Source organism: Saccopteryx leptura, chromosome 3 (assembly GCF_036850995.1).
Source record: "Saccopteryx leptura isolate mSacLep1 chromosome 3, mSacLep1_pri_phased_curated, whole genome shotgun sequence".
Lineage (NCBI taxonomy): Eukaryota > Metazoa > Chordata > Mammalia > Chiroptera > Emballonuridae > Saccopteryx > Saccopteryx leptura.
The window spans coordinates 82,406,081-82,433,151 of NC_089505.1; the positions used below are offsets into that span (position 1 = coordinate 82,406,081).

Sequence of the window (27,071 nt, forward strand, 5' to 3'; positions counted from 1 at the left end):
CCCCAGCGCCCGGGCCAACTTTGCTCCAATGGAGCCTCCGCTGCGATAGGGGAAGAGAGAGACAGAGAGGAAGGAGAGGGGGAGGGGTGGAGAAGCAGATGGGCGCCTTCCTGTGTGCCCTGGCCAGGAATCGAACCCGGGACTTCCGCACGCCAGGCAGACGCTCTACCACTGAGCCAACCGGCCAGGGCCAAAACTGTGGTATTTTTATTTTTTTTATTTTTTTATTTTATTTTTTTTACTGTGGTATTTTTAAATATAATTGTCGAACTTACGAGACAAGCGTCAAGTGTGAGTCTTAGACGGATGTAACAGAGGGAATCTGGTCATTTTTAAAAATAAAATATCGTTCGGACTTAAATATAAATATAACGGAAATAACCTAAGTTATTTATTCTTTCTCTGCGGACTGGTACCGCTCCGCTGCCCGGGGGTTGGGGACCACTGCTTTACGGGATCACTCCAGCGCCAAGCATTCTAAGTGGCTGGGGAAGAACTCCCCCCTCTCAGGCCTGCGGAGTGCTGGGAACTCCATTACGCAGAAGACAATGCGGAGTCAAGCCAATGACAGAACAGAATGAGAGGTTTCCGGAAGATTTCATTCTTTCCGAAGGGGGAGTGCAGGACTGCAGGACTTCCGTTGTCCTCCTCCTGGCGGCGGCCATTCTTGCTGCTTGTGCGAGTCCATTCTGGCCTTGGGAACGCTGTGTTGTTATTTTCAGGTGACCAAAGAAGGCTGGCAGGAGCGGCGAGCCCAGCCGCACCGACTGGATTGGGAGGCTCAGCGACGCCGATCGGAGGGCCCCGCGCCAGGGCCGAGTCAGGCACCGCCGTGCCGGCAGCTCCCGCCCTCAGACTCCAATGGCGGCGGCTGCTCTGAGGCGTCCGGCTGAGGTGAGCGCGTCCCCCGGGCCCTCACCGCCTCACCCCTCCGAACCCGGAGCCCCGGGGGGTACAGGGGGGTGCGGGGGTCGGTCACATCCTGCAGCCCAAGGGGGACACAGCGAGCACAACATGGATTGGAAAGCGGTTCCGGGCATCGGGAATTCAGTGGTGTTTCTGGGAGGCACGTAGGGAGCGTGGAGGCGGCCTTCAGAGCAGCGGCTCCCCAAAGGCGCAAATTGCCGGGGTACCAGCGCCCGGCGAGTAAAGGGTCCAGGTCCGAGTGAGAACGATGCAGAAGAAGAAAAAAAACTCAGAAGTCACGGGACCAGGAGGCCTCTGCAAGCTAAGGGCAAGCCAGCGCTACAGCAGAAACCCCGGTTTGCTCTATTACCGTATTTCCCCCCGAAAAATAAGACCGTTTCTTATATTAATTTTTGCTCAAGACGGGCTAGGTCTGATTTTGCGGGGGGGGGGGAGGGCTTATTTTTCCATGAACAAGAATTCACATTGATGGTTGAACCAAAAGAATAAAAAATCAACATGTATTCATATCATCACAAACATCAGCATAACCAGCCAAGCTCTGAATTCCTTCAAGAATTTCTTGTGACTCTATTTCCATGTACAACCATCTACCTGTGTTTCCCCGAAAATAATACAGGGTCTTACATTAATTTTTGCTCCTAAAAACGCGCCAGGTCTTATTTTCAGAGGGAGGCCTTATATTTCTAAGCTTGAAAAAAATTGGTACTAGGTCTTATTTTCAAGGGATGTCTTATTTTCGGGGAAACGGTATATAATACAGAGCTGTATGCAAAGTAAGGAAGTCTCCCATACAAAGTCACACATCTGAGGCATAAACAGGAATGTCCCCCACCATGCATAACTGAAATCAGCCAACATCAGAACAAACAAAGGGTGAGAGGAAGGGCCTCTAATTTGCTCTAGCAACTTAAAATAATCAGAGGTTTTGGAGATGGGACAAGTCAAAACATTCAGCTTCACGGGCAACATGAGGTGTAGGGAAGAGCTTAGCTTTTAGCAACTTAAGCAAGTGAGGTGGGGTGATGAGCAGCAAGGACCCTGTCAGCTCACTGCCAGTCCCCCACACTCTGTCCCTCACAAATCCAAACTGCAGCCTCCCACGTGTAACTGCAATTGCAAGTGGGACTAAAGTGTTAAGAGAGGTACAATATACTGCATGATGAGCATATTAACGGGACTAGAAAGCCCGGCGGTCATACGAAATGACCGCTGTTCTAGATATTATAAATTGTAATTAAAATGATTTGTGTAAAGATGTCTGCTAATTCAAACTGAATTACCCAGGGCAGGCGGCGAGGACGCTTTGCTTACTGCCCCACGGGGTTTCCCCCTTCTACTTGCTTAATTGCTTAAAGTAGAGTGCAATGAAGGAAACCGCTGGTGGTACATTTCTTAAGAGCCACCGCTAGCTCAATAAATAAAGGTGATTTAAATAATAAAATGTTAATTCACATGTCAAAGATCTCTTTGTATACAACATTTCTTGTGTAGATCTTTCCATCATTTTTAAGCTCGCCTTGCAGAGGATCATCAATTATTTTTAATTTTACGTCCGTTCTTTCATGAACTCTTGAACAGGCAACATAAAGTTGACCGTGTCCAAATGTAGGCTCAGGTAAAAAAATGCCAACACGCTTAAGCGTTTGGCCCTGAAACTTATTGATGGTCATAGCAAAGGCAAGTTTTACAGGAAATTGACTACGTCTCAATTGAAACGGCAACCCTGTTTGAGATGGAGCCAAATCAATTCTTGGAATGACATGTATTTCACCTTTAGAGGAGCCAAAGACTTAGCTATTATGACATTATTTTTCAATTGGAGAACCTCTAGTCTTGTACCATTGCAAAAACCCCTTCTGGTGTTAAGATTTCTTAACAGCATAATAATTGCTCCCATCTTTAACCTCAATTTGTGAGGTGGCATGCCAGAAGGCGAGACTATTTGAATGCCGTGGCAACTTCACCCCATTGGCTAGTACAGTTACGCAAGCAACCAATAAGCTATTGGTGACAAACAGACACTTAAGCCGCATATAGTAAAGAAGTGTGAGTTACAGCCCCAGGGCCCTTGTGTTGGGGACACAGGGAGTCCACCTTTCGCTGTGTCCTGTCACAATCTAGAGACGCAAGGGAATTCATGACAGGATAGATGGAACCCTGCAGGCCCGGACCAGAATTCTGTTACCTCCCTGTGCCTTCCTGCCTGTTGTTGCTGAGGGCTGAATATAATGACTAAAGGGACCCTGAGGATAGGATGGGCATCAGTGACATCCAGCTATGGAATGCCCAAGGCGAGGAGCATTGGAGGAGAATGAGTGGAGGGGGGTAGATGTGTGGGAGATGGATTGTGGTTTTTCAGAGGCAGGATGTTCATGGCTTTCTCCATCTCATCATCACAGGTCAGTGTGACCTTTGACGACATTGCCATTTACTTCTCCTGGGAGGAATGGAGGCTTCTTGATGAGGCTCAAAGACGTCTGTACCTCCATGTGATGCTGGAGAACTTTGCACTCATATCCTCTCTGGGTAAGACTCACATCCTCAGTGGTGATTTGGACTAGACTCCTGTGTTTCCCTGAAAAGAAGACGTGTCTTGTATTAATTTTGCTCCTGAAGACGCACTAGGTATTATTTTCAGGAGATGTCTTATTTTCCATGAACAAGAAATTCACATTTATTGTTGAACAAATAATCAACATTTATTAATACACTGTAGTCGTATCATCACAGACATCAGCATAACCGGCCAAACTCAAAATTCCATCAAGAATTTCTTGTGAGTCTATTTCCATGTACAACCATCTACCTTGTTTTCCTGAAAATAAGACAGTGTCTTATATTAATTTTCGCTCCTAAAGACGCACAGGTCTTATTTTCAGGGGAGGCCTTGTATTTCTAAGCTTGAAAAAAATTGCACTAGGTCTTATTTTCGGGGAAGTGGTATTTTCTCAACCCTGACCACTCTCTCTCAGTCCTCAGGTGAAGACCGCAGGGCACTGCTTACTTCAGTTTTCTGGGTAGTTGCTGTGTTGCTAGGGCTGCTTTGTTTGCACTGCCCTCTTCGGTCCCCTGCAGGCCCAATACTGAACCCTTTTAGGGAAGGATTCAAGGTCAGTAGTATTGCGTTGCGCTTAATGGATGCACCATGCTTGCCCTCATTGTCTGGGTTAATGTGTCCAGATCCATATCACGTCTGTATCCCAAGATTGGACCCCTTTTAGCTTTATTTCCTCCAGCCTACTTGTGTTGGAGTTGCACATGTTGTCATGGTCCTTATTTATCTGAACCATGGGTTTTTCTTTAACACAATTCTGCTCAGTTTATAGTGTTTAGATCTGTTTTCCTTTTTTTTTTCTCTTGTGGAGATAAGAACTTGTATAAAAGTGTGCAGTATGGTGATATATATATATGTATATATGTATATAGTGAAATAATTGCCACAGTGAAGTTAATTAAATATCTATCACCAAATAAAGTTACCATGTATTTTTTATGCTAAGAATGCTTAAGAACTAGTACTCTCAGTAAATTTCAAGCATATATCATTTATCAACTATAGTCACCATGCCTTTTATTTACATCCTCAAACCCCAGTCATCTTTTTTTTTTTTTTTAAGATTTCATTTTTATTCATTTTAGAGAGGGGAGAGAGAGAAGGGCAGGAGGAGCAGGAAGCATCAAATTATACCTTGACCAGGCAAGTCCAGGGTCTTGAACTGGCAACCTCAGCATTCCAGGTCAATGCTTTACCCACTGCGCAACCACAGGTCAGGCAGACCTCACTCATCTTATAAAGGAACATTTGTACGTTTTGATCAACATGGTTTTATTTTCCCTCATGCCCCAGATTTCTGTAATTTTGCCCTTTTTTTTTATTGCGACCATAGTGTACAAGGGTTCTGTTTTATCCACATCGACAACACTTACCTCTGCTGTTTTGATGGTAGCCATTCTTACCAAGTGAGAGGTGATGTCATTGTAGTTTTTTTTCTCCCCATTGATTTGAGAGAGAGAAGCATCAACTCATTGTTCCATTTAGTTGTGCACTCATTGGTTGCTTTTCCTATGTGCCAAGAGTGGGAATTAAACCCATGACCTGGGTGCACTGGGATGACACTTTAACCACAGAGACACTCAGCAAGTGCCTCATTGTAGTTTTTTAAATATGTGTTTCTAAAGTAGCATATAATCAAATTTTTAACAGTTGCAACTTTTTGAATTAGAAATTCAGAATGGCCTGACCAAGGCAGTGGTGCTGTGGTGCAGAGGTCCCCAAACTTCTTACACAGGGGGCTAGTTCACTGTCCCTCAGACCGTTGGAGGGCCGCCACATACAGTGCTTCTCTCACTCTGACCACCGGTGAAAGAGGTGCCCCTTCCGGAAGTGTGGCGGGGGGCGGATAAATGGCCTCAGGGGGCCGCAGTTTGGGGATGCCTGGGATAGAGCGCTGGACTAGGATGCTGAGGACCCAGGTTCAAAATGTCGAGGTTGCCTGACCAGGTGGTGGCGCAGTGGATAGAGCGTCGGACTGGGATGCGGAAGGACCCAGGTTCGAGACCCCAAGGTCACCAGCTTGAGCGCGGGCTCATCTGGCTTGAGCAAAGAGCTCACCAGCTTGGACCCAAGGTCGCTGGCTCCAGCAGGGGGTTACTCAGTCTGCTGAAGGCCCGCGGTCAAGGCACATGTGAGAAAGCAATCAATGAACAACTAAGAAGTCGCAACGCGCAACGAGAAACTGATGATTGATGCTTCTCTTCTCTCTCCGTTCCTGTCTGTCTGTCCCTGTCTATCTCTGCCTCTGTAAAAAATAAATAAAGAAAGAAAGAAAGAAAGCAACTACTCTAAGTTGATGCTTCCTGTTTAAAAAAAAAAATGTCGAGGTTGCAGGCTTGAGCATGGGCTCAATCCAGCTTGAGTGCAGGGTTGCCAGCTTGAGCAAGGGGTCACTCACTCAGCTGTAGCCCCCCCATTCAAGGCACATATGAGAAAGCAATCAGCCTGACCACGTGGTGGCGCAGTGGATAGAGCTTCGGATTGGGATGCTGAGGACCCAGGTTTGAGACCACGAGGTCGCCAGCTTGAGCATGGGCTCATCTAGTTTGAGCAAAAGCTCACCAGCTTGGACCCAAGGTCACTGGCTTCAGCAAGGGGTTACTCAGTCTGCTGAAGCCCCACGGTCAAGGCACAAATGAGAAAGCAATCAATGAACAACTAAGGTGTTACAATGCGCAACGAAAAACTAATGATTGATGCTTCTCATCTCTCCGTTCCTGTTTGTCTGTCCCTGTCTATCCCTCTCTCTGACTCTCTCTCTGTTTCTGTAAAAAAAAAAAAAAGAAAGAAAAGAAAGCAATCAATGAACAACTAATATGCTGCAATGAAAAATTGATGCTTCTCATTTCTCTCCCTATCTCTCTCTCTCACGCTCGCGCACGGACGTACTAAAAGAAAAAAAGAAATTCAGAATATTTTGTAATGTAATTGTTCACATTGAGTTTATTTATGTTTTACATTTTTAATTGGGTTTATTAGGTGACACTGGTTTACAAAATTGTACAGGTTTCAGGTACACAATTACATAACGCATCATCTGTACACTGTGTTGTGTGTTCACCGCCACGTCATCAGCCTCCATCACCAGTTGTCCCCTGTACCTGCTTTACCTTGTGCCACCCCTTCTCCCCACCAGCAATCACCTCCGTTTTCAATGTACATGAGTTTTTTCTGCCCTGCCACCTCCCCTTCTCTTTTTTTTGCTCAGTCCCTCCACACTCCTCACGCAATCCCACCCCAGCTATCAGCCTCCTCTCTCTGAGTCTGTCTTTATTTTGATTGTTAGCTCATTTGTTTTTTGGGTTTTTTTGTTAACAGAGACAGAGAGGGACAGATAGGAAGGGAGAGATATGAGAAGCATCAGTTCTTCGTTGAGGCACCGTAGTTGTTCATACGTGCCTTGACCGGGGGGCTACAGCAGAGCGAGTGACCCCTTGCTCAAACCAGATGAGTCCGCACTCAAGCTGGAGACCTTAGGGTTTCAAACCTAGGTCCTCCACATCCCAGTCCGACGTTCTATCCAGTGCACCACGCTTGGTCATGCAATTTATATTTTTGATTGATTGATTGATTGATTGATATTTGAGAGACAGAGGGATGGGGAGAAACATTGATGTTCTACTAGGTTGTGCATTCATTGGCTGCTTTTTTCTATGTGCCCTAACTCAGACTGAACTTGCAAACTTGGTCTGTTGGGACAACACTCCAACCGAATGAGCTGCCCACCCAGGGCCTATGGTTTAAGATATTTACCCTTTATGAGTTAGCCCTTACAAGCATTTTCTCACTTTTCACTTTGTTGATTATTTTCTTTTCTGTGCAGAAACTTTTTAGTTTGATGTAGCCCAGGTTATTTATTTTATTTATTTTTTGTTCTTCCTTTTTTAATTGATTTTAGAGAGAGGAGAGGGAGAGAGAAAGAGAAAGAAGTGGAATGAGAAGCTTCAACTCATAGTTGCTTTTTGTATGTACCTTGACCAGGTGAGCCTGGGGTTTTGAACCAACAACCTCAGCATTCCAGGTTGACGCTTTATCCGTTGTACCACCACAGGCCAGGCAGAAATGTCTTTTTCTTTAAACTTTTGGAAGACTTTAAAAAGGATTGACAATCATTTTTTTTATTTATTTATTTATTTTTGACAGAGTCAGAGAGGGATAGATAGGGGCAGACAGAAAGGGAGAGAGATAAATGAGAAGCATCAATTCTTTGTTGCGGCACCTTAGTTGTTCATTGATTGCTTTCTCATATGTGCCTTGACCAGGGGGCTACAGCAGACCGAGTGACTTCTTGTTCAAGCCAGCGACCTTGGGCTTAAGCTGGTGAGCCTTGCTCAAACCAGATGAGCCTGCGCTCAAGCTGGTAACCTCAAGGATATGAACCTGGGTCCTCCGTGTCCCAGTCCGTCGCTCTATCCACTGCTCCACTGCCTGGTCAGGTGGATTGACAGTCATTTTAAAAATGTTAATAGAACTCACTAGTGAATCTATCTGGTCATGATCCTTTTCTTAGGAGATTTTATTTTTATACTTGTTTAATTTTCTTTCTTGTCGTTGGTCTATTCAGATTTTCTGTTTCTTCATGATTGAGTATTGATTGGTTGTAGGTTTCTATGAATTTATTTTTTTTTTATTTATTTTTTAAGTTCTCTTTTTTTAACATTTTATTTAATGACTTTAGAGAGAAGAGAGAGAGAGAGAGAGAGAGAAGGGGGAGGAGCAGAAAGCATCAACTCCCATATGTGCCTTGATCAGGCAAGTCCAGGGTTTTGAAACAGTGACCTCAGAGTTTCAGGTTGATGCTTTATCCACTGCGCCACCACAGATCAGGCTCTACGAATTTATTTGTGTCTTCTGAGGTAGCTGATTTCTTGACCTGTCTGATTTGATGGTAGTCTTCTGAGATCCTTTATGTTTGTGTTTTTCAATTGTAATTTCTCTTTTATTTCTGAGTTGATTTATTTGAGTCTTCCCTCTATTCTAAATTAACTCAGCTAAAGCTTTGTCAATTTTTTTTTGTCTTTGAAAATCAGCTCTTAGGCCCTGGCCAGCTGGGTCAGTGGTAGAGCATTGGCCTGGCTTGTTGATGTCCCCGATTTGATGCCTGGTCAGGGCACACAGAAGAAGTGACCATCTGCTTCTCCATTACTCCTTTTTCTCTCTCTCCCCGCTCGTTCTCTCCCCTCTCTCAACAATGGCTCAATTGGTTGTAGGGCATTGGCCCTGGGTACTGAGGATGGCTTCATGGAACCTCTGCCTCAGGTGCTAAAAGTAGCTCGGTAGTGAGCATGGCCCCCAATGCGCAGAGCATTGGTACCAGACGGGGGTTACCATGTGAATCCCAGTCAGGGCACATGTAGGAGTCTGTCTCTCTATCTTCCCTCCTCTTGCTTGGAAAAGAACAAAAGTACACCCAGCTCTTGGACTTGATCTTACTGTTTTTCTACTTTCTATTTTACTTATTCTTTTTTTTTTTTTTTTTTTAATTTTATTTTATTTATTTATTTATTTATTTTTTACAGAGAGAGTGAGTCAGAGAGAGAGAGAGACAGGGACAGACAGACAGGAACGGAGAGAGATGAGAAGCATCAATCATTAGTTTTTCATTGCGCGTTGCAACACCTTAGTTGTTCATTGATTGCTTTCTCATATGTGCCTTGACCGTGGGGCTTCAGCAGACCAAGTAACCCCTTGCTCGAGCCAGCAACCTTGGGTTCAAGCTGGTGGGCTTTTGCTCAAACCAGATGAGTCTGTGCTCAAGCTGGTGAGCTCAGGGTCTCGAACCTGGGTCATCCGCATCCCAGTCCGACGCTCTATCCACTGCGCCACCGCCTGGTCAGGCTTTTTTTTTTTTTTTTTTTTTTTTTTAGACAGGTGCTGATGCATCCCTGCAGTCAGGTTGTTCTTGGCCTTGAGTGAGAGTAAGAACTGCAAGTCTGAGCATGGTGGGAGTGAGCAGAAGGTAGGGAAGGGACATGGTAGAGTCATTTAGCTCCCGCCTGTGATGTTAACTTTTGATGTACACCAGCCGGAGGGGAAGAGGCCTTTCAACTATAGCAAGAACTTGGCCGGAGGTAAAAGTGCAGGATTGATAATATACTTTTTCTTTCTTTTTTAAATTATTCCATTGCTTCTGAGAGAGAGAAATGAAGGGAAAGAGGAGGTAAGAAATAGAGATCAGCCCTGGCCGGTTGGCTCAGTGGTAGAGCATCGGCCTGGTGTGCGGAAGTCCCGGGTTCGATTCCTGGCCAGGGCACACAGGAGAAGTGCCCATCTGCTTCTCCACCCCTCCCCCTCTCCTTCCTCTCTGTTTCTTCCCCTCCCGCAGCCAAAGCTCCATTGGAGCAAAGATGGCCCAGGCGCTGGGGATGGCTCCATGGCCTCTGCCTCAGGCGCTAGGGTGGCTCTGGTCGCAACAGAGCGACGCCCCCTGGTGGGCGTGCCAGATGGATCCCGGTCAGGCACATGCGGGGAGTCTGTCTGACTGCCTCCACGTTTCCAGCTTCAGAAAAATACAAAAAACAAACAAACAAACAAACAAAAACCAAAAAAAAGAAATAGAGATCAAAAGAAACATCAACTTGTTGTTGTCACTTAATTGTTCCCTTTAGTGGTGTAGTCACTGATTGCTTCTGGTGTGTGCCAGGAGTCCAACCCATGGGCCATGGGTGCTGGATTGACACTTTATACACTGAACCGCCTGGCTATGGCTAATTATATACTTTAGTTTTTTATAGAATACATGAGTTTGATAACTAAATTAGTAACATTGTTATAAAAGTAGCAAACTGGCCCTGGCTGGTTGTCTCAGTGGTAGAGTGTCGGCCTGGCGTGCAGGAATCCCGGGTTCGATTCCCGGCCAGGGCACACAGGAGAAGTGCCCATCTGCTTCTCCACCCCCCCTTCCTCTCTGTCTCTCTCTTCCCCTCCCTCAGCCAAGGCTCCATTGGAGCAAAAAGATGGCCCCGGGCGCTGGGGATGGCTCCTTGGCCTCTGCCCCAGGCGACAGAGTGACACCCCGGATGGGCAGAGCATCGCCCCCTGGTGGGCGTGCTGGGTGGATCCTGGTCAGGCGCATGTGGGAGTCTGTCTGACTGCCTCCCTGTTTCCAGCTTCAGAAAAATAAATAAATAAATAAATAAAAGTAGCAAACTGGCCCTGGCTGGCTGTCTCAGTGGTAGAGTGTCGGCGGGGCGTGTGGATGTTCTAGATTTGATTTCCCTCTCGGGACACAGGAGAAGCAACCATCTGCTTCTCTGCTGCACCCACTCCCCCCTTCTCTCTCTCTCTCTCTCTCTCTTTCTCTATTCACCTCCCACAGCCATGGCTAAATTGGTTCAAAGTGCATTGGTCATAGGCACTGAGGACGGCTCTATGGAGCCTGCACCTCAGGTACTAAAAGTAGCTTGGTTGCCAAGTAATGGTCTAAGATGGGCAGAGTGTTGTCCTCTGGGGGCTTGCCAGGTGAATCCCGGTGGGGGCACATGTAGGAGTCTGTCTCTCTGTCTCCCTTCTCACTTAAAAAACAAAAAAAAACCAAAAAACTAGATTGTTAGTAGCCCTTGCCAGGTAGCTCAGTTGATTAGAACATTGTTTCAAAGTGCAGGGGTTGCCAGGGGTGCCCCTGTCAGGGCATATACAAGAATCAACTAATGGCCTGACCTGTGGTGGCGCAGTGGATAAAGCGTCGACCTGGAAATGCTGAGGTCGCCGGTTCAAAACCCTGGGCTTGCCTGGTCAAGGCACATATGGGAGTTGATGCTTCCAGCTCCTCCCCCCTTCTCTCTCTCTGTCTTTCCTCTCTCTCTGTCTCTCCCTCTCCTCTCTAAAATGAATAAATTAAAATAAAATAAAATAAAAAAAGAAATTAGAACCATCTTTTAAAAAAAAAAAAAAAAAAGAATCAACTAATGAGGCCCTGCCTGGTTGGCTCAGTGGTAAAGCGTCAGCCCTGTAGAAGTCCTGGGTTCAATTCCTGGTTAGGGCACACAGGAGAATTGGCCATCTGCAGAGCATCGCCCCCTGGTGGGCTTGTGGAGTAGATCCCGGTTGGGTGCCTGTGGGAGTCTGTCTGCCTGCCTCCCTGCTTCTCACTTCAGAAAAATACAAAACAAAAATCAACCAATGAATGCATAAATAAGTGGAAGAACAATTCAGTGTTTCTTTCTCTCCCCACCCCCTCCCTCTCTTTCTCTAAAATCAGTAAGTTAAAAAACAACAAAACTGGATTGTTAGTATATTGTGGGTTTTTTTAACTTTTTTTTTTTTTTTTTTTACAGAGACAGAGAGAGAGTCAGAGAGAGGGATAGATAGGGACAGACAGACAGGAACGGAGAGAGATGAGAAGCATCAATCATCAGTTTTTCGTTGCGACACCTTAGTTGTTCATTGATTGCTTTCTCATATGTGCCTTGATCATGGGCCTTCAGCAGACTGAGTAACCCCTTGCTCAAACCAGCGACCTTGGGTCCAAGCTGGTGAGCTTTTTGCTCAAAACAGATGAGCTCGCGCTCAAGCTGGGGACCTGGGCATCTCAAACCTGGGTCCTCTGCATTCCAGTCCGATGCTCTATCCACTTTGCCACCACCTGGTCAGGCTAGTATATTGTTATATAGCTCCATTTTATGGCCAGGCCCAGTCAGACTAATATCAATAATACAGTGCATTTGTTGCCAGTTACACACTTTCATTTCAGCTTGGACAACTCACTGTACCATTTCCTGTAGGGTAGGGCAAGTGATGACATATTCCCTCATCTTTTGTTAATCTGAGGAAGTGTCCTTCTTTTATTTATGAAGGACAGCTTTGCTAGTAAAGTATTTTGGCTTTCTTTGGGGGGGGGGGTTCTCTTTTTTCTTTTCTTTTTTTTTTTTTTTTTTTTTTTTGTATTTTTCCAAAGTTAGAAGCTAGAAGCAGGAAGGCAGTCAGACAGACTCCCACATGAGCCTGACTGTGATCCACCCGGCATGCCCACCAGGGGCGATGCTCTGCCCCATCTGGGGTATTATTCCATTGCAACCGAAGCCATTCTAGTGCCTGAGGCGGAGGCCATGGAGTCATCCCCAGCGCCCGGGCCAACTTTGCTCCAATGAAGCCTTGGCTGCGGGAGGCGAAGAGACAGAGAGAGACAGAGAGGAAGAGGGAGAGGGGGAAGAGTAGAGAAGCAGATGGGGACTTCTCCTCTGTGCCTGGCCGGGAGTTGAACCCGGGACTTCTACACACCGGGCTGACGCTCTACCACTGAGCCAGCCAGCCAGCCAGAGGTGGCTTGCAGTTTTCTTTCAGCATTTATTTTATTTTATTTTGTTTTGTTTTTATTTATTTTATTTTTTCAGAGAGAGGGACTGATAGGAACAGACAGACCAGAAGGGAGAGAGATGAGAAACATCAATTCTTCATTGCGGTTCCTTCGTTATCCATTGATTGATTTCTCATATGTGCCTTGACCAGGGGCTACAGCAGACCGAGTGACCCCTTGCTTGAGCCAGCGACCTTGGGCTCAAGCTGGTGAGCCTTGTTCAAAGTTGATGAGCCTGTGTTCAAGCTGGCGACTTCGGGGTCTCGAACCTGGGTCCTCTGCATCCCAGTCCAACGCTCTACCACTGCGCCACTGCCTGGTCAGGCTCTTTCAGCATTTAGAACATGCCATCACACACTTCCCTGGTGTGTAATGTTGCAGCTAAGAAAACCACTCATGCCCATATCACCCTGTATGAATTTCTTTTATTGTTTTTAACATTTCTAGAAATCATCTTTATTTCTTACTGACTTTATTATTTTGATGTTTATCTTGGTTTTAGAGAGAGTGAGGGAGAGACTAGAGTGAGAGAGAGAGACAGGAACATCGATTTTTTCCTGTACGTGCCCTGATGGGAGTGGGGAGGAGAACTTGAGAGAGCTTTCTGTACCTTCCTCTCTCTCCTCTTTCTCAACTTCTCATAATGGAAATATTATTGTTTCATGATAACTCATAATTCATGTAGGCTTTCCTTACTCTCCTCGGTTTTTTTGTCTTTTTTTTTTTTTTGTATTTTTCTAAAGTTGGAAACCGGGAGGCAGTCAGACAGACTCCCACATGCGCCCAACCGGGATCCACCCTGCATGCCCACCAGGGAGCGATGCTCTGCCCATCTGGGGCATTGCTCTGTTGCAACCAGAGCCATTCTAGCGCCTGAGGCAGAGGCCATAGAGCCACCCCCAGCGCCCGGGCCACCTTTGCTCCAATGGAGCCCTGGATGCGGGAGGGGAAGAGAGAGACAGAGAGGAAGGAGAGGGGGAGGGGTGGAGAAGCAGGTGGACGCTTCTCCTGTGTGCCCTGACCGGAAATCAAACCCAGGACTCCTGCACGCCAGGCTGACGTTCTACCAATGAGCCAACAGCCAGGGCCCAGTTTTTTTGTCTTTTTTTCCTTCTTTGCATGATTTTAAGACTACTTTTATTTTTAGACTAGTTCTTTTGATTGATCAAGTTAACTGTTAATGCTTTCTATTGCATTATTTTATTTCAGCACAGTATTTTCTATTTAATTTCTTTAAGATTTGATTCATTTTTAGAGAGTGGAGATAGAGGAAGGGAGAGAAGGAGAGAGGGAGAGAGAGAGAGAGAGAAGGGGGAAAGAGCAGGAAGCATCAACTCCCATTTATTGCCTTGACCAGGCAAGCCCAGGGTTTCGAACCAGCAGTCTCAGCGTTCCAGGGCAATGCTTTATGCACTGCGCCACCACAGGTCAGGCTCTGTTTATATATTATTTTACTGTTTCTCTGCTGAAAATGTTATTTTGGCCTGACTAGGTGGGGGCACAGTGGATAGCGTGTTGGCCTGTGACATGGAGGACCCAGTTTCAAAATCCCAAAATCTCCGGCTTGAGTGCGGGCTCACCAGCTTGAGCATGGTTCATAGACATGACCCAAAGATTGCTGGATTGAGCCCAAGGTCACTCAGTTGAGTAAAGGGTCACTGGCCCAGCTGGAGCCCCCCAGTAAAGGCACATATGAGAAAGCCATTAATAAACAAGTAAAGCCTGACCTGTGGTGGTGCAGTGGATAAAGCGTCAACCTGGAAACGCTGAGGTCGCTGGTTCAAAACCCTGGGCTTGCCTGGTCAAGGCACATATGGGAGTTGATGCTTCCTGCTCCTCCCCCCTTCTCCCTCTCTCTCTCTCTCTCTCTCTCTGTCCCCTCTCTATAATGAATAAATAAAATCTTAAAAAAATAAAATAAAATAAACAAGTAAAGTGCTGCACCTACTTTATGCTTCTCATCTCTCTCCCTTCCTGTCTCTCCCTGTCGCTTAAAAAAATGTTATTTTGTATGTATATTTTACTTTATACAATGGTCTGGGTTTTTTTTTTTTGTTTGTTTTTTACAATGGTCTGGGGTTTTTTTTTTTCTTTTTTTTTTTTTAATATTTTTCTGAAGCTAGAAACGGGGAGAGACAGTCAGACAGACTCCCACATGCGCCCGACCGGGATCCACCCGGCACGCCCACCAGGGGGCGACGCTCTGCCCCTCCGGGGCGTCGCTCTGCCGTGACCAGAGCCACTCTAGCGCCTGGGGCAGAGGCCAAGGAGCCATCCCCAGCGCCCGGGCCATCTTTGCTCCAATGGAGCCTTGGCTGCGGGAGGGGAAGAGAGAGACGGAGAGGAAGGAGAGGGGGAGGGGTGGAGAAGCAGATGGACGTTTCTCCTGTGTGCCCTGGCCGGGAATCGAACCCGGGACTTCTGCACGCCAGGCCGATGCTCTACCACCGAGCCAACCGGCCAGGGCACAATGGTCTGTTTTTTATGTAGCTTGCTGAGCTTTTTTAATTTTTTTTATTTTGAAGTCTTTCTTTGTGACAGACAGAGAGAGGGACAGATAGGGACAGACAGACAGGAAGGGAGAGAGATGAGAAGCATCAATTCTTAGCTGCAGCTCCTTATTTGTTAATTGATTGCTTTCTCATCTGTGCCTTGACTGGGGGGCTACAGCAGACCGAGTGACCCCTTGTTCAGATCAGATGAGCCCACACTCAAGCTGGTGACCTCAGGGTTTCAAACCTGGGTGCTCTGCATCCCAGTCCAACGCTCTATCCACTGCGCCACCGCCTGGTCAGGCCAGATCTTAGTTTTTTGAAGTGCTTGACAAATTATTGTGTTCCTTTGGTCTAGGGGATGTCATGTTTCCTTATTTATTTATTCATTGTAGTCATCTTTATGTACATTTCACAGAGCAGAACGTCTTCCACACTTTATAGAAAGGTTTTGATGAGGAATGTCTTCACCTGTGTGTGGGTGTCACCGTGCTGTCTTGGTGGGGTGTTGCTGCAGTTCTGACTACAAGAAGGCCCAGTAACTTAGTGCCTGCAGCTCTCTGTAACCTGAGGGCAAGGGTAGTGAAACAGCAGGGGTCTTCAACAGCTAAGGCTTTGGGTGTTCACAGTAGGAGAGAAGGTTGTTGGGAACCTTTTGATTTTGTTCTCTCATGGGAATTGTTTTGTCTGTGTTTTCTTCTGATGCCAAGTGCGGGGCACCCCGGTAGTGATGGTGGCATTAGTGTCTGATTTTCAGGCACCCATGCAGCAAGTGTGAATCTGGATTGTAGGATGAGAAGAGACTCAGAGCAATGGCAGTTGTAGGGTTTTAGATACTGAATAGCCCCCAGTGCCACTGGCTTTGCTGTGTGAGTTGCAGTCACACACTGATCGGTGATAAAGCCTCTCTGGCCAGAGCACAGATACACACGCATCGTATTTCTGGAGTCTGAGGAGCCCTTCAGAAGGGCTGTCGTCACTTTGGGGCCTGTGACATGGGCATTTATGACAGCCACGGAGTCCGGTTATCCAGTAGGGGCATTCAGGGAACAGTTGTGAATCAGGGTGTATGGGTGTGGCTTCCCTGCTCCTGGAATGGAGCAAGAGCTCCTTGTTGGGTGGGGGGCAACTAACCTGCTATTGTCTGACAGGTCTCTGGTGGGAGTGGCTGCTGGTTTCCTGAGTGTGAGAGCTGCTAGTACCCTCTGTGGAACAGGCAGTTGGGGTCTGTGCCTATAGACATTTGGCCTCTTAATGCGGTGCAAACTGTGAAGGTACTCAGCTGTAGTGGGAGCTGTTGAGGACCTCTGTGGCCAAAGCCTTCTGGGGTCCTCTGCAGAACAGGACATTGGGAATGTTAGACCACCTTTGGCTGGTACACCAGGCTCCTGCCCTTTTCCTTTCCTCCCTTCCCCGAGTGTCTTCACTAAGCTGATGTCCTCGACCTTGTGGTTATTCCCCATTTTATGCTCCCCTGTGTTGTGGTTGTATCTTAACTGTACTCTGGAGTCCTCCAAAGGTCAATGTTTTTTTGTTTTGTTTTGTTTTGTTTAGTGAGAGGACAGGGAGGCAGAGACAGACTCCTCCTGCATGGGCCTCTACCAGGATCCACTCAGCAAGTCCACTAGGGGGCAATGCTCTGCCCATTTGAGGCCCTTGCTATGTTGCAACCAGAGCCATTTTTTTTTTGTTTGTTTGTTTGTTTTATTTATTCATTTTAGAGAAGAGAGGGAGAGACAGAGAGAGAGAGAGAGGAGAGACAGAGAGAGAGAAGGGGGGAGGAGCAGGAAGCATCAACTCCCATATGTGCCTTGACCAGGCAAGCCCAGGGTTTCGAACCAGCGACCTCAGCATTTCCAGGTCGACGCTTTATCCTACTGCTCCACCACAGGTCAGGCCAGAGCCATTTTTTAGTGCCTGAGGCGGCAGCCTTGGAGCCATCCTCAGTGCCTGGGGCCAGCTCGCTCCAATCAAGCCATGACTGCAGGAGGAGAGGAGAAGAGAGAGAGAAGCAAGAGGAGGTGGGTTGGAGAAGTAGATGGGCTCTTCCCCTGTGTGCCTTGACTGGGAATCAAACCCAGGATATCCACACACCAGGCTGATGCTCTACTACTGAGCCAACTGACCAGTGCCAACGTCAATGTTTTTTTTATAGATAGTTGTCTTACTATTTTGTTGTTGGTGATGAAGGCTGATTTCCTTCACCATCATGCTGACATTACTCGCTTAGATCTTTTTCCAGGGTCTGTTGTATGCTGAGTTGCTCTAAGAGAGACCTGGACATGCACTTGTTCTGTTTTTTTCTTGTGTCATCCTTATTCTATGTAGTTGCTCATCCAGGACTTTTGAGTAAGAGCCCTTTTTGTATGTATCACAAGGTAGATATCTCTCCAGCCATGGCGAAGTGAGCTCACGGGGGTCTGGTCTTAGTGAATGACAGCTATGGAAATTGGGCCATCAAGGCCTTATTTAGGTCATAGAGGAACCATCTTTGTTCAACCAGAATTTTTGTGTCATTACCAGTAGCCACACCCATTTCTATTCTTTATTTCCCAGCCTTTGCAGTTTGTTGACTTGTTTATTCTACTACTCATCATTTCTACTGTGGTTTCTAGCCTAGGGATATTTTCATGTCCCTTGACTCCACATCTCATTCATTTTCTCACTTCTTCCTGAAATACTGTTTACGGTTGGCCCTTATAAGTTCTGCTGTGAGATGTTCACTAATCCTTATGTTGACCTTTTACCGGAACCGATTTTTTTTTTGTTTGTTTTAGTGAGAGAGACAGGAAGGAAGGGAGAGAGATGAGAACAATCAAGTCTTCATTGCAGCACCTTTGTTGTTCATTGATTGCTTTCTCAATGAGCCTTGACTGGGGGCTACAGCAGAGCAAGTGACCCCTTGTTCAACCCAGTGACCTTGAGCTCAAGCTGGTGACCATGAGGAGGAACTAATATCTTATAATTAGATATCAGTGGGCTTGCATGCATGTTTCTATCCAGCCTCACAACAACAACAGGAAAGGCTGTAGAGGAAGCTGTTGACAGAGGAAATGAATTGTGTGTCCTGCTTCTTCTCTTCCTTGTATCATGCCCTGACCATGTATCCTTCCCCCTTCCACCATTTTATGACCTAAGAAGCCTAGTAATACACAAATCAATCAGTCCTTCAACTGAATTTTCTTATCTTTTCTTTTTCTTTTTTTTTTTTTTTTTGAGAGAAGAGAGAGCAGGTGAGAAGTATCAACTCATAGTTTCTTTCACTTTATTTATCTATGTATTTATAAGTGAGAGGAGGGGAGATGGTGAGACAGACTCTTGCATGAACCTTGACTGGGATCCACCCAGCAACTCCCACCTGGGTATGATGCTTAGATCAACTGAGCTATTTTTTGCGCCTGAGGCTGACATGCTCAGACCAACCAAACTATCCTCAATTCCTGGGGCTGTCGCTCAAACCCATCTAGCCACTGACTATGGGAGGGAAGAGGAATAGAAGGGGGAAAGAAAGACGGAGAGAAGCAGATGGTTGCTTCGCTTGTATGCTTTGACCAAAAATTGAACCCGGGACATCCATATGCCAGGTGGATACTCCATCCACTGAGCCAACCTGCCAGGGCCTGCTTTCCCTTTAGTTGTGCATTGATGCTTCTCATATGTGCCTTGACCAGGGCCATGCCAGTGTCGTCTTCTTTAAGCCAGTGACCCAACACTGGTGAACCTATCCTCAGAGCAGGGAACCTCAGGGTTTCGAACCAGTGACCACAGCATTCTGGGTCTACACTTTATGCATTGCACCACCACCAGTCAGGCCTGAATTTTCTTGTTTTGAAAAGCATTTTAGCCCTGGCCACTTAGCTCAGCAGTAGAGCGTTGGCCCAGTGTGTGGAAGTCCCGGGTTCAATTCCCAGCCAGGGCACACAGCGCCCATCTACTTCTCCACCCTTCCCCCTCTCTTTTTTCTCTGTCTCTCTCTTCCCCTCCCACAGCCAAGGCTCCACTGGAGCAAAGTTGGCCCTGGCCCTGAGGATGGCTCCATGGCCTCTGCCTCAGGCACTAGAATGGCTCCGGTTGCAGTGGAGCAACAGCCCCAGATGGGCAGAGCATCACCCCTTGGTGGGCATGCGGGTAGATCCCAGTCGGGCGCACATAGAAATCTGTCTGACTACCTCCCTGCTTCTAACTTCAGGGGGAGAAAAAAAGAAAAAAAAAATACATTTTATGTATTTAGGCATACATCTGACTTGTGTATATTTATGATGGGCTTAGCCCCTTTCTATAGTCAACCTGTAATTTATTGACATTTGTTTGCTTTCAGGTTGCTGCTGTAGAGCAGACAATGTGGCACAACTCACTGAACAGAACATTTTTGTAAGAGTGTCACAGGCAAGAAATTCCAAGGCAGCTTCCTATTCACGGAAGAGCCACCCTTGTGAAAATTGCGAGCCAGTCTTGAGAAACATTTTCCACTTAGTTGAGCAACAGGGCACAAAACACAGCCAGAAACTGCTGAAGTGTGGAGCGTGTGCAAAGCGATTTTATTTCAGCACAAATTCTCACAAGCAACAGGTGCAGCACATTGGAGAGAAACCCTTCACAAGTCGTGTGGACAGGGCCTCATGTGTGAAGAGCTGTCGAATCCAAATGTCTCGGAAGACCTTTACCTTTGGGGAGGTTAAGAAGGACTTTGTGGCCAGCCTGGGACATCAGCAGCAACAGGACACTCCTAAAGTGAAGGAACCAAACAAAGACACCCAGTGGGAAGTAACTTTACAAAGCAGAAAGGGTCATGACCCTTTGAGGGAATGCGAGAAAGCCTTGAGTCCTCAACACCTACCGGCTCAGGATCAGGATGTACAGACTGGCAGACAGCGTTTAGTGTGCAGTGAATGTGGGAAAACGTTCAGGTACAAATCTTCATTTGTGACGCACTGCCGAGCCCACACCGGAAAAATGGTTCGTGTGTGTGGTGAAAATGGAATATCCTTTAGTAGAAAATCAGCTGCTGTTCAGCATCGAAAAATTCATACAGGAGCAAAGCCGTTCAAGTGCAGCAAATGTGGGAAATCCTTAAACCACAAATCTGTCCTCATTCATCCCCGGGGGTGGCACAAAGGAGAAAACAGTTATGTGTGCGGTGACTGTGCACCATCTTTTAGTCCCAGCTCAGTATTCATTCGATATCAGAGGGTTCAAACTGGAGAAAAGCCTTATAAGTGTAATGACTGTGCAAAATCTTTTACCTCTGTCGCTGCCCTCAGTTATCATCAGAGCTCTCACACAGGGGAAAGGCCTTATGGATGCAGTGATTGTGGGAAATCTTTTATCTCTAAGTCCGACCTTCGTTACCATCAGAGAGTTCATTCTGGAGAAAGGCCTTATGAGTGCAGTGAGTGTGGGAAGTCTTTCATCACTCGGACTGCCCTTCGCTATCACCAGAGAGTTCACAGTGGAGAAAGACCCTATGAATGTACTGAATGCGGGAAGTCCTTTACTCGAAGAAATAACCTTCTTATACACCTGAGAGTTCACTCAGGTTACAGGCCTTATGAGTGCAATGAATGTGGGAAATCTTTTACCTTTAGCTCCAGCCTCCGTTATCATCATAGAGTTCACACTGGAGAAAGGCCTTATGATTGCAGTGAGTGTGGGAAATCTTTTAACAATAGGTGGACACTTGTCCGACACCAGAGAATTCACACAGGAGAAAAGCCTTATGTGTGTAGTAAATGTGGTAAATCTTTTACGTGCAGCTCCACTCTGCAGTATCATGAGCGAGGCCACCTTGGAGAAAGGCCTTATGAGTGCAGTGAATGTGGTAGATCTTTTACTACTAGTTCTGCCCTCCGTTATCATCAGAGTGTTCACACAGGAGAAAGGCCCTATGAATGCAATGAATGTGGGAAGTCTTTTATTTCTAGATCTGACTTCCAGTATCATCAGAAAACTCATTCAGGAGAAAGGCCTTATGAGTGTAGGGAATGTGGGAAATCCTTTATTCGAAGAAATAACCTCATTTTACACCAGAGAGTTCACACAGGTGAGCGGCCGTATGAGTGTAGTGAATGTGGAAAATCTTTTAACAATAAGTCAACACTCATTCAACACCGGAGAGTTCACACAGGAGAAAAACCTTATGTGTGCAGTGAATGTGGAAAATCCTTTACCTCTAGCTCCACGCTCTGTTATCATCTGAGAACTCATGCAGGAAAAAGGCCTTATGAGTGCAGTGAATGTGGCAAATCTTTTACGTCTAGTTCCACCCTCAATTACCATCAGAGAGTTCATACAGGAGAAAGGCCTTATAAGTGCGGTGAATGTGGGAAATCATTTGCCTTTAGCTCCAGCCTTCGTTATCATCACAGAGTACACACTGGAGAAAGGCCTTATGAGTGCAGAGAATGTGGGAAAACCTTTAAGGATAGATCACAGTTCACTAAACACCAGAGAGGTCACACTGGAGAGAGGCCTTACGAGTGTAGTGAATGTGGGAAATCATTTAGCCACAAATCTTCCCTCTCAATACACCAGAGAATTCATAATAGAGAAAGGTCTTATAAATGTAGTGAGTGTGGTAAATCTTTTACCTCTACCTCTGGCCTTGGATATCATCGGAGACTTCATAGGGGAGAAAGGCCTTATCAGTGTATTGACTGTGGGAAATCTTTTACCAGTAGCTCCATACTGGTTCGGCACCAGAGAGTTCACACTGGAGAAAGGCCTTATGAGTGCAGTGACTGTGGGAAAACTTTTGCCAGTAGCGACACTCTCTCTTATCATCGGAGAGTTCATACAGGGAAAAAGCCTTACAAGTGCAGTCAGTGTGGAAAATCTTTTGCCTCTGGTTCCACCCTTCGTTACCATCACAGAGTTCACACAGGAGAGAGGCCTTATGAGTGCAGTGACTGTGGGAAGTCTTTTATCTGTAGTTCCAAACTTCGTTATCATCAGCGAGTTCACACTGGTGAAAGGCCTTATGAGTGCAATGAATGTGGAAAGTCATTTAGGGATAGTTCCCAATTCAGTCAACACCGGAGGGGTCACACTGGCGAAAGGCCTTATGAGTGTGGTGAATGTGGGAAATTTTTTATGCGAAAATCTACCCTCTCTCAACATCAGAGAGTTCACACTAAAGAAAATCCTTAGATGTGCAGGGAATGTGCAATTTTCTGTTCAGTGTAACAACACTGGAGGAAATTCTGAGGAGCCATCTATCTGATTTTAAACTCATATATCTGAATATGCACAGTGGGGAGAGCCCCCATAAGATTTCATCACTGTGGGAAGCGTGTATAAGTATGTTGCACTTTTGATTTGTCCAGGGTTCCTTCTAGGTATGGTGCTGCTAGTTTCTGTGGCTAAAGTCCTTTCACTAGTCCCACCTGGCAGGTCCACAGATTTTGCAACAGTCAGTACCCTAATGTGCTCAGGAAAGCTGACCTCTGGTCTCATTTACACTCCTTACAAAAATTAGAGGATATTTTAAAATGAATATGAAGCGATAAAATATCCCCTTATTGTTGTGAGCAGTAGACATTGTAGTTAACTAAGAATAACCCGAGTCCTTAGAGGAGGATCAGCTTTCCCTTGATGACTTATTTGAATATGAACCTTTCTAGTGTTGGCCCAGAGAATATCAGGATTTCGTTTACCTTGCAAAGAAATGACTACCTGTTCCAGGGATGTGTGGCTCTCACATGAGACTTGTGATGAGTTTTTCCAGTTCATGAACTTGAGAAGTGCCCACTGCACATTGCTCTTGGCTTGTACAATAATCGAGGCCTTACTCTTTTAATTCCCCTTTCATCTTGGTTCTTTTCACTGTATGGAGTAGTTTATAAACTGATTTAGACTCTACAAGCTAGAAGAGGTGAACAACTGTTTAGGGGGTCTCAAACTTTCTCTACTTGTTGAAATACTGTATGATGGCAGGAGGTAACTTGCCAGATTTGATCAACTTGCATTACTCTCCATAGCCTTTCTGGTCCTTATTTGAATGCTACATGGTTTAGGAGTCTGACCCTGAGGAGGAGGTAGGTGTGAGGACCTCAGGTACTTAACGACAGTAGCATGTTTTTGGTGTTTTTTTTTTAACCCAAAGCAAAATATTACAAATTATACCAGCACTGTCAAGGGGCTATCGTTCTTAGGTCTATAAAAATTCCTGTGCCCTATGGTCACTAGTTGAAAGACTGGATCCAGGGAGAACCAAACCATAGATGGTTCAGAAACACTGGCCTAATAGGGATTGGAGGAGACTGCAGGCAACTAGGTGAATGTGCTTCTAAACATGCATCCAGAAACACTTCTGTGGCAGTGACTGCATGATCAGTGTACACAGATCTCAGGACCTGCAGGCATGTTTATCTTGTGTAGCTGACATCATTGTCAAAATAAAAATAATTGAAAGGTTTTGTGTGTTCCCATAGCCTGTCAATGATGTCCCTCTCTAAGCTGTTATTACAGCAGAACAGGAAAGGGAGGGGGAGCTGTAGTCCAGGGATTTGGCTCGACCCAGGAAGCATTCCTGTTTACTCAGAGGGGAAATGTTTGTTACTCAGCATACTTGCTGCCTTTGAGGTAATACACCAAAAAGCATGAGGAGAGAGAGACCATGGATTCAGTGTAGGGTGGTCAAACCTATTTTTTCTAAAAATGTTGGGATTTAAAGGTTTTTAAAACTTCACTATCCGTTTACATGTACTATCTGCATATATTTCAAGTGTACAATTTAATAAAGTTTCACATAGGTATGAACCTATGAAACCATCATCATATTCCTCATAATAACCACATCTGTCCTTTGCCAGTTTCCGCTGAAGCTGGACCAACCTCACTAGTACAGAAGAGCTTGTAGACCAATATAGCTTATTTTCTGAGAAGTGTGGGGAATCTTTAAGTTTTTATTTTGAACAATTTTTAAAGCTTTAGTAAGGTATAAGTTTCTCAATGTGTAAGAACCTGTGAACAAATAAACGTGAGCATTGTCCCACTATTCCAAGGTTGCAGGTTCAATCTTCAATCAGGACACACAAAAATCAACAAATGAATGCTTAAGTAAATGGGACAATAGTCAATGTCTCTGTAAAAATCAATTAGCCTGACCAGGCGCTGGCACAGTGGATAGTGTCAGACTGGGACGGGGAGGATCCAAATTCAAAACCCCGGGGTCGCTGGCTTCAGTGCAGGCTCATCTGGTTTGAGCAAGGCTCAACAGCTTGGGCCCAAGGTTGCTGGCTTGAGCAAGGGATCACTGCTGTAGCTCCCTGGGTCAAAGCACATGAAAAAGCAATGAACAACCGAGGTGCCCCAATGGTGATGCTTTGTGTCTCTCCATCCTTATCTGTCCCTATCTGTTCCTCTCTCTGTCTCTAACACACACACAACAATGAGCAAAGCCCTTCTCTGGCAGTAGAAACTACCTCGCAGGAATACTCCCATAGTGAACGTTCTACGAGGCCAGGATAAAGAACTTCTCTACGTGGCTACAAGGCTGGGAGCTACATTACCCAGAAAAACGTGCGGAAGGTTCAGCCAATGATAGATAAAGAGAAAAGCATTTTCGTGGGATTTCATGGTCTAGGGGCGGGACTTCCGCCGTTTGCAGTCTGAATTCTGGACGGAGGAGTCACGGTCTGTGGCACTCAGTTGCAGTTCTGAGGCTCGGCCACGCTGCCCGGGTGACAAGCGCCGTAGTCAGGACAGCGACTACTGTGCTTTGGGTTCCCTCTGTCACCCTCCCGCCCCGCCCGCAGAGTCCGATGGCCGCGGCCGCGCTGAGGCGCCCCGCTGAGGTGAGCGCATCCACGGGGCCCTCACCGCCTCACCCCTTCGACACAGAGCCCGGGAGTGGGGGCCGGTCACGTCCTGCAGCCCAGGCCCCGGCATCCCGGACCGTTAGGCAGTTGGAGTGGAGAAAAGAGGGTTGTGACCTCGGTTCTGGAGTTTGGCGAGGGAAGAAATAAGAGCCGTAGAACTCGAGAGCGAGCGAAAGTGTATTATTCAGCGAGCCAAGTGCAAATCGAAGAAAATCATTTAGCAAGCAGCCCAAACGGCGGGCCAGGGTGTTGGCATGCGCTCTTTTTTTGTGTGTGTGTGATGTGAGGCTAACTACTTTTTTTTTTTTTAAGTAAGAGGAAATGAGATAGCCGATGCTTGATGCTCAGACCAACCGAGCTATCCTCAGCGCCTGGGGCTGAGCTGGTTGCAGGATGGGAAGATGGAGAGAAATGGGAGAGGATGGGGAGAGAGAAGCAGATGGTTTCTTCTCTTCTGTGCCCTCACGGGAATCGAACCTGGGAGGTACATATGCCAGGCCCAGCTTTAGCCACTGAGCCATCTACTCTATCCACAGGACCTAACTACTACCTCTTCAGGCACTACTACCTTTTTTTTCTTTTTTTGTGGCAGAGACAGAGTCAAGAGAGAGGGACAGACAGGGACAGGCAGGCAGGAAGGGAGAGAGATGAGAAACATTAATTCTTTGTTGTGGCTCCTTAGTTGTTCATTGCTTTCTCATATGTGCCTTGACAGGGGGGTGGGGGTTAGCAGACTGAGTGATGCCTTGCTTGAGCCAGTGACCCTGGGCTCAAGCTGGTGAGCCTTGCTCAAACGAGATGAGCCTGCACTCAAGCTAGCGACCTTGGGGTCTCGAACCTGGGTCCTCCACATCCCAGTCCGTTGCTCTATCCACTGCACCACCGCCTGGTCAGGCACACTACTACCTTTTTAGAGCTATCTTATCAGCACCTGCCCTTGTATGGGAGTTGTATTAAGTTTTTCGTGAGCCCCTTGTTCCTTCTCTAAAGGAACTTCTATACTCTCTAACTGGCTTCATGCTATGGAAGGAAAGGTCAGAGGATTCGAACCTCATATCTAGTGACATGATGGGGAGGTACGTTCACCTTGGGGGCAAAAACCTACCTGTGAAACCAGTCTTTTTAGCGTTGCCTGTTGCTAGGTAACTGGAGACTTTCCACCCTGGTGACATTTCATACTAGCCTATTGTTCCTGCTCTTTTTATACCTGGAAAACTGCATACTCTATCAAGGGAACAGCAAGTGCATTGCAGCAATAGAATATCAAGAGTATCTTTAACAGCTGTAAAGCATTGGCCCCGGCGTGTGGAAGTCCCAGGTTCAATTCCCAGCCAGGGCACACAGGAGAAGCGCCCATCTGCTTCTCCACCCTTCCCCTTCTCCTTCTTCTCTGTCTCTCTCTTTCCCTTTCACTGCCAAGCCTCCATTGGAGCAAAGTTGGCCCAGGCGCTGAGGACAGCTGCATGGCCTCTGCCTCAGGCGCTAGAATGGCTCAGTTTGCAGGAAAGCAATGCCCCAATGGGCGGAGCATTGCCCCCTGGTGGGCATGCCCGGTGGATCCCTGTCTGGCACATGCAGGAGTCTGTCTGTCTGCCTACCCCCTTCTCTCTTCGGAAAAAATACAAAAAGAAAAAGTATCTTGGCCCTGGCTGGTTGGCACAGTGGTAGAACGTCGGCCTGGCGTGCAGGAGTCCCAGGTTCGATTCCCAGCCAGGGCACATAGGAGAAGCGCCCATCTGCTTCTCCACCCCCTCCCCCTCTCCTTCCTCTCTGTCTCTCTCTTCCCCTCCCGCAGCCGAGGCTCCATTGGAGCAAAAGATGGCCCGGGCACTGGGGATGGCTCCTTGGCCTCTGCCTCAGGCGCTAGAGTGGCTCTGGTCGTGACAGAGTGACACCCCAGATGGGCAGAGCATCGCCCCCGGTGGGCGTGCCGGGTGAATCCCGGTCAGGCGCATGCGGGAGTCTGTCTGACTGCCTCCCCG

At 46.7% G+C, this 27,071-nt stretch overlaps 2 protein-coding genes across 2 annotated transcripts in view; both read left to right on the plus strand.

The window, feature by feature from the left end:
• The window catches only part of LOC136399481 (zinc finger protein 211-like), a 67,722-nt gene that overhangs the window by 16,186 nt on the left and 24,465 nt on the right, over positions 1-27,071 (plus strand). The window lies entirely within an intron of this gene.
• On the plus strand, positions 628-23,683 carry LOC136399437 (zinc finger protein 814-like). Its single transcript, XM_066374579.1, has 3 exons — positions 628-894; positions 3,330-3,456; positions 19,590-23,683. Exons 1-3 carry the CDS (start codon positions 862-864, stop codon positions 22,415-22,417), a joined length of 2,988 nt encoding a protein of 995 aa, XP_066230676.1. The 5' UTR covers positions 628-861; the 3' UTR covers positions 22,418-23,683.

Bases quoted from the DNA above. Each gene is read 5' to 3' on its own strand.
- LOC136399437 (XM_066374579.1), top strand. From the start codon at position 862: ATGGCGGCGGCTGCTCTGAGGCGTCCGGCTGAG. The intron at 895-3,329 runs GTGAGCGCGTCC...TCATCATCACAG, and splicing joins CTCTGAGGCGTCCGGCTGAG to GTCAGTGTGACCTTTGACGA. The intron at 3,457-19,589 runs GTAAGACTCACA...GTTTGCTTTCAG, and splicing joins TGCACTCATATCCTCTCTGG to GTTGCTGCTGTAGAGCAGAC.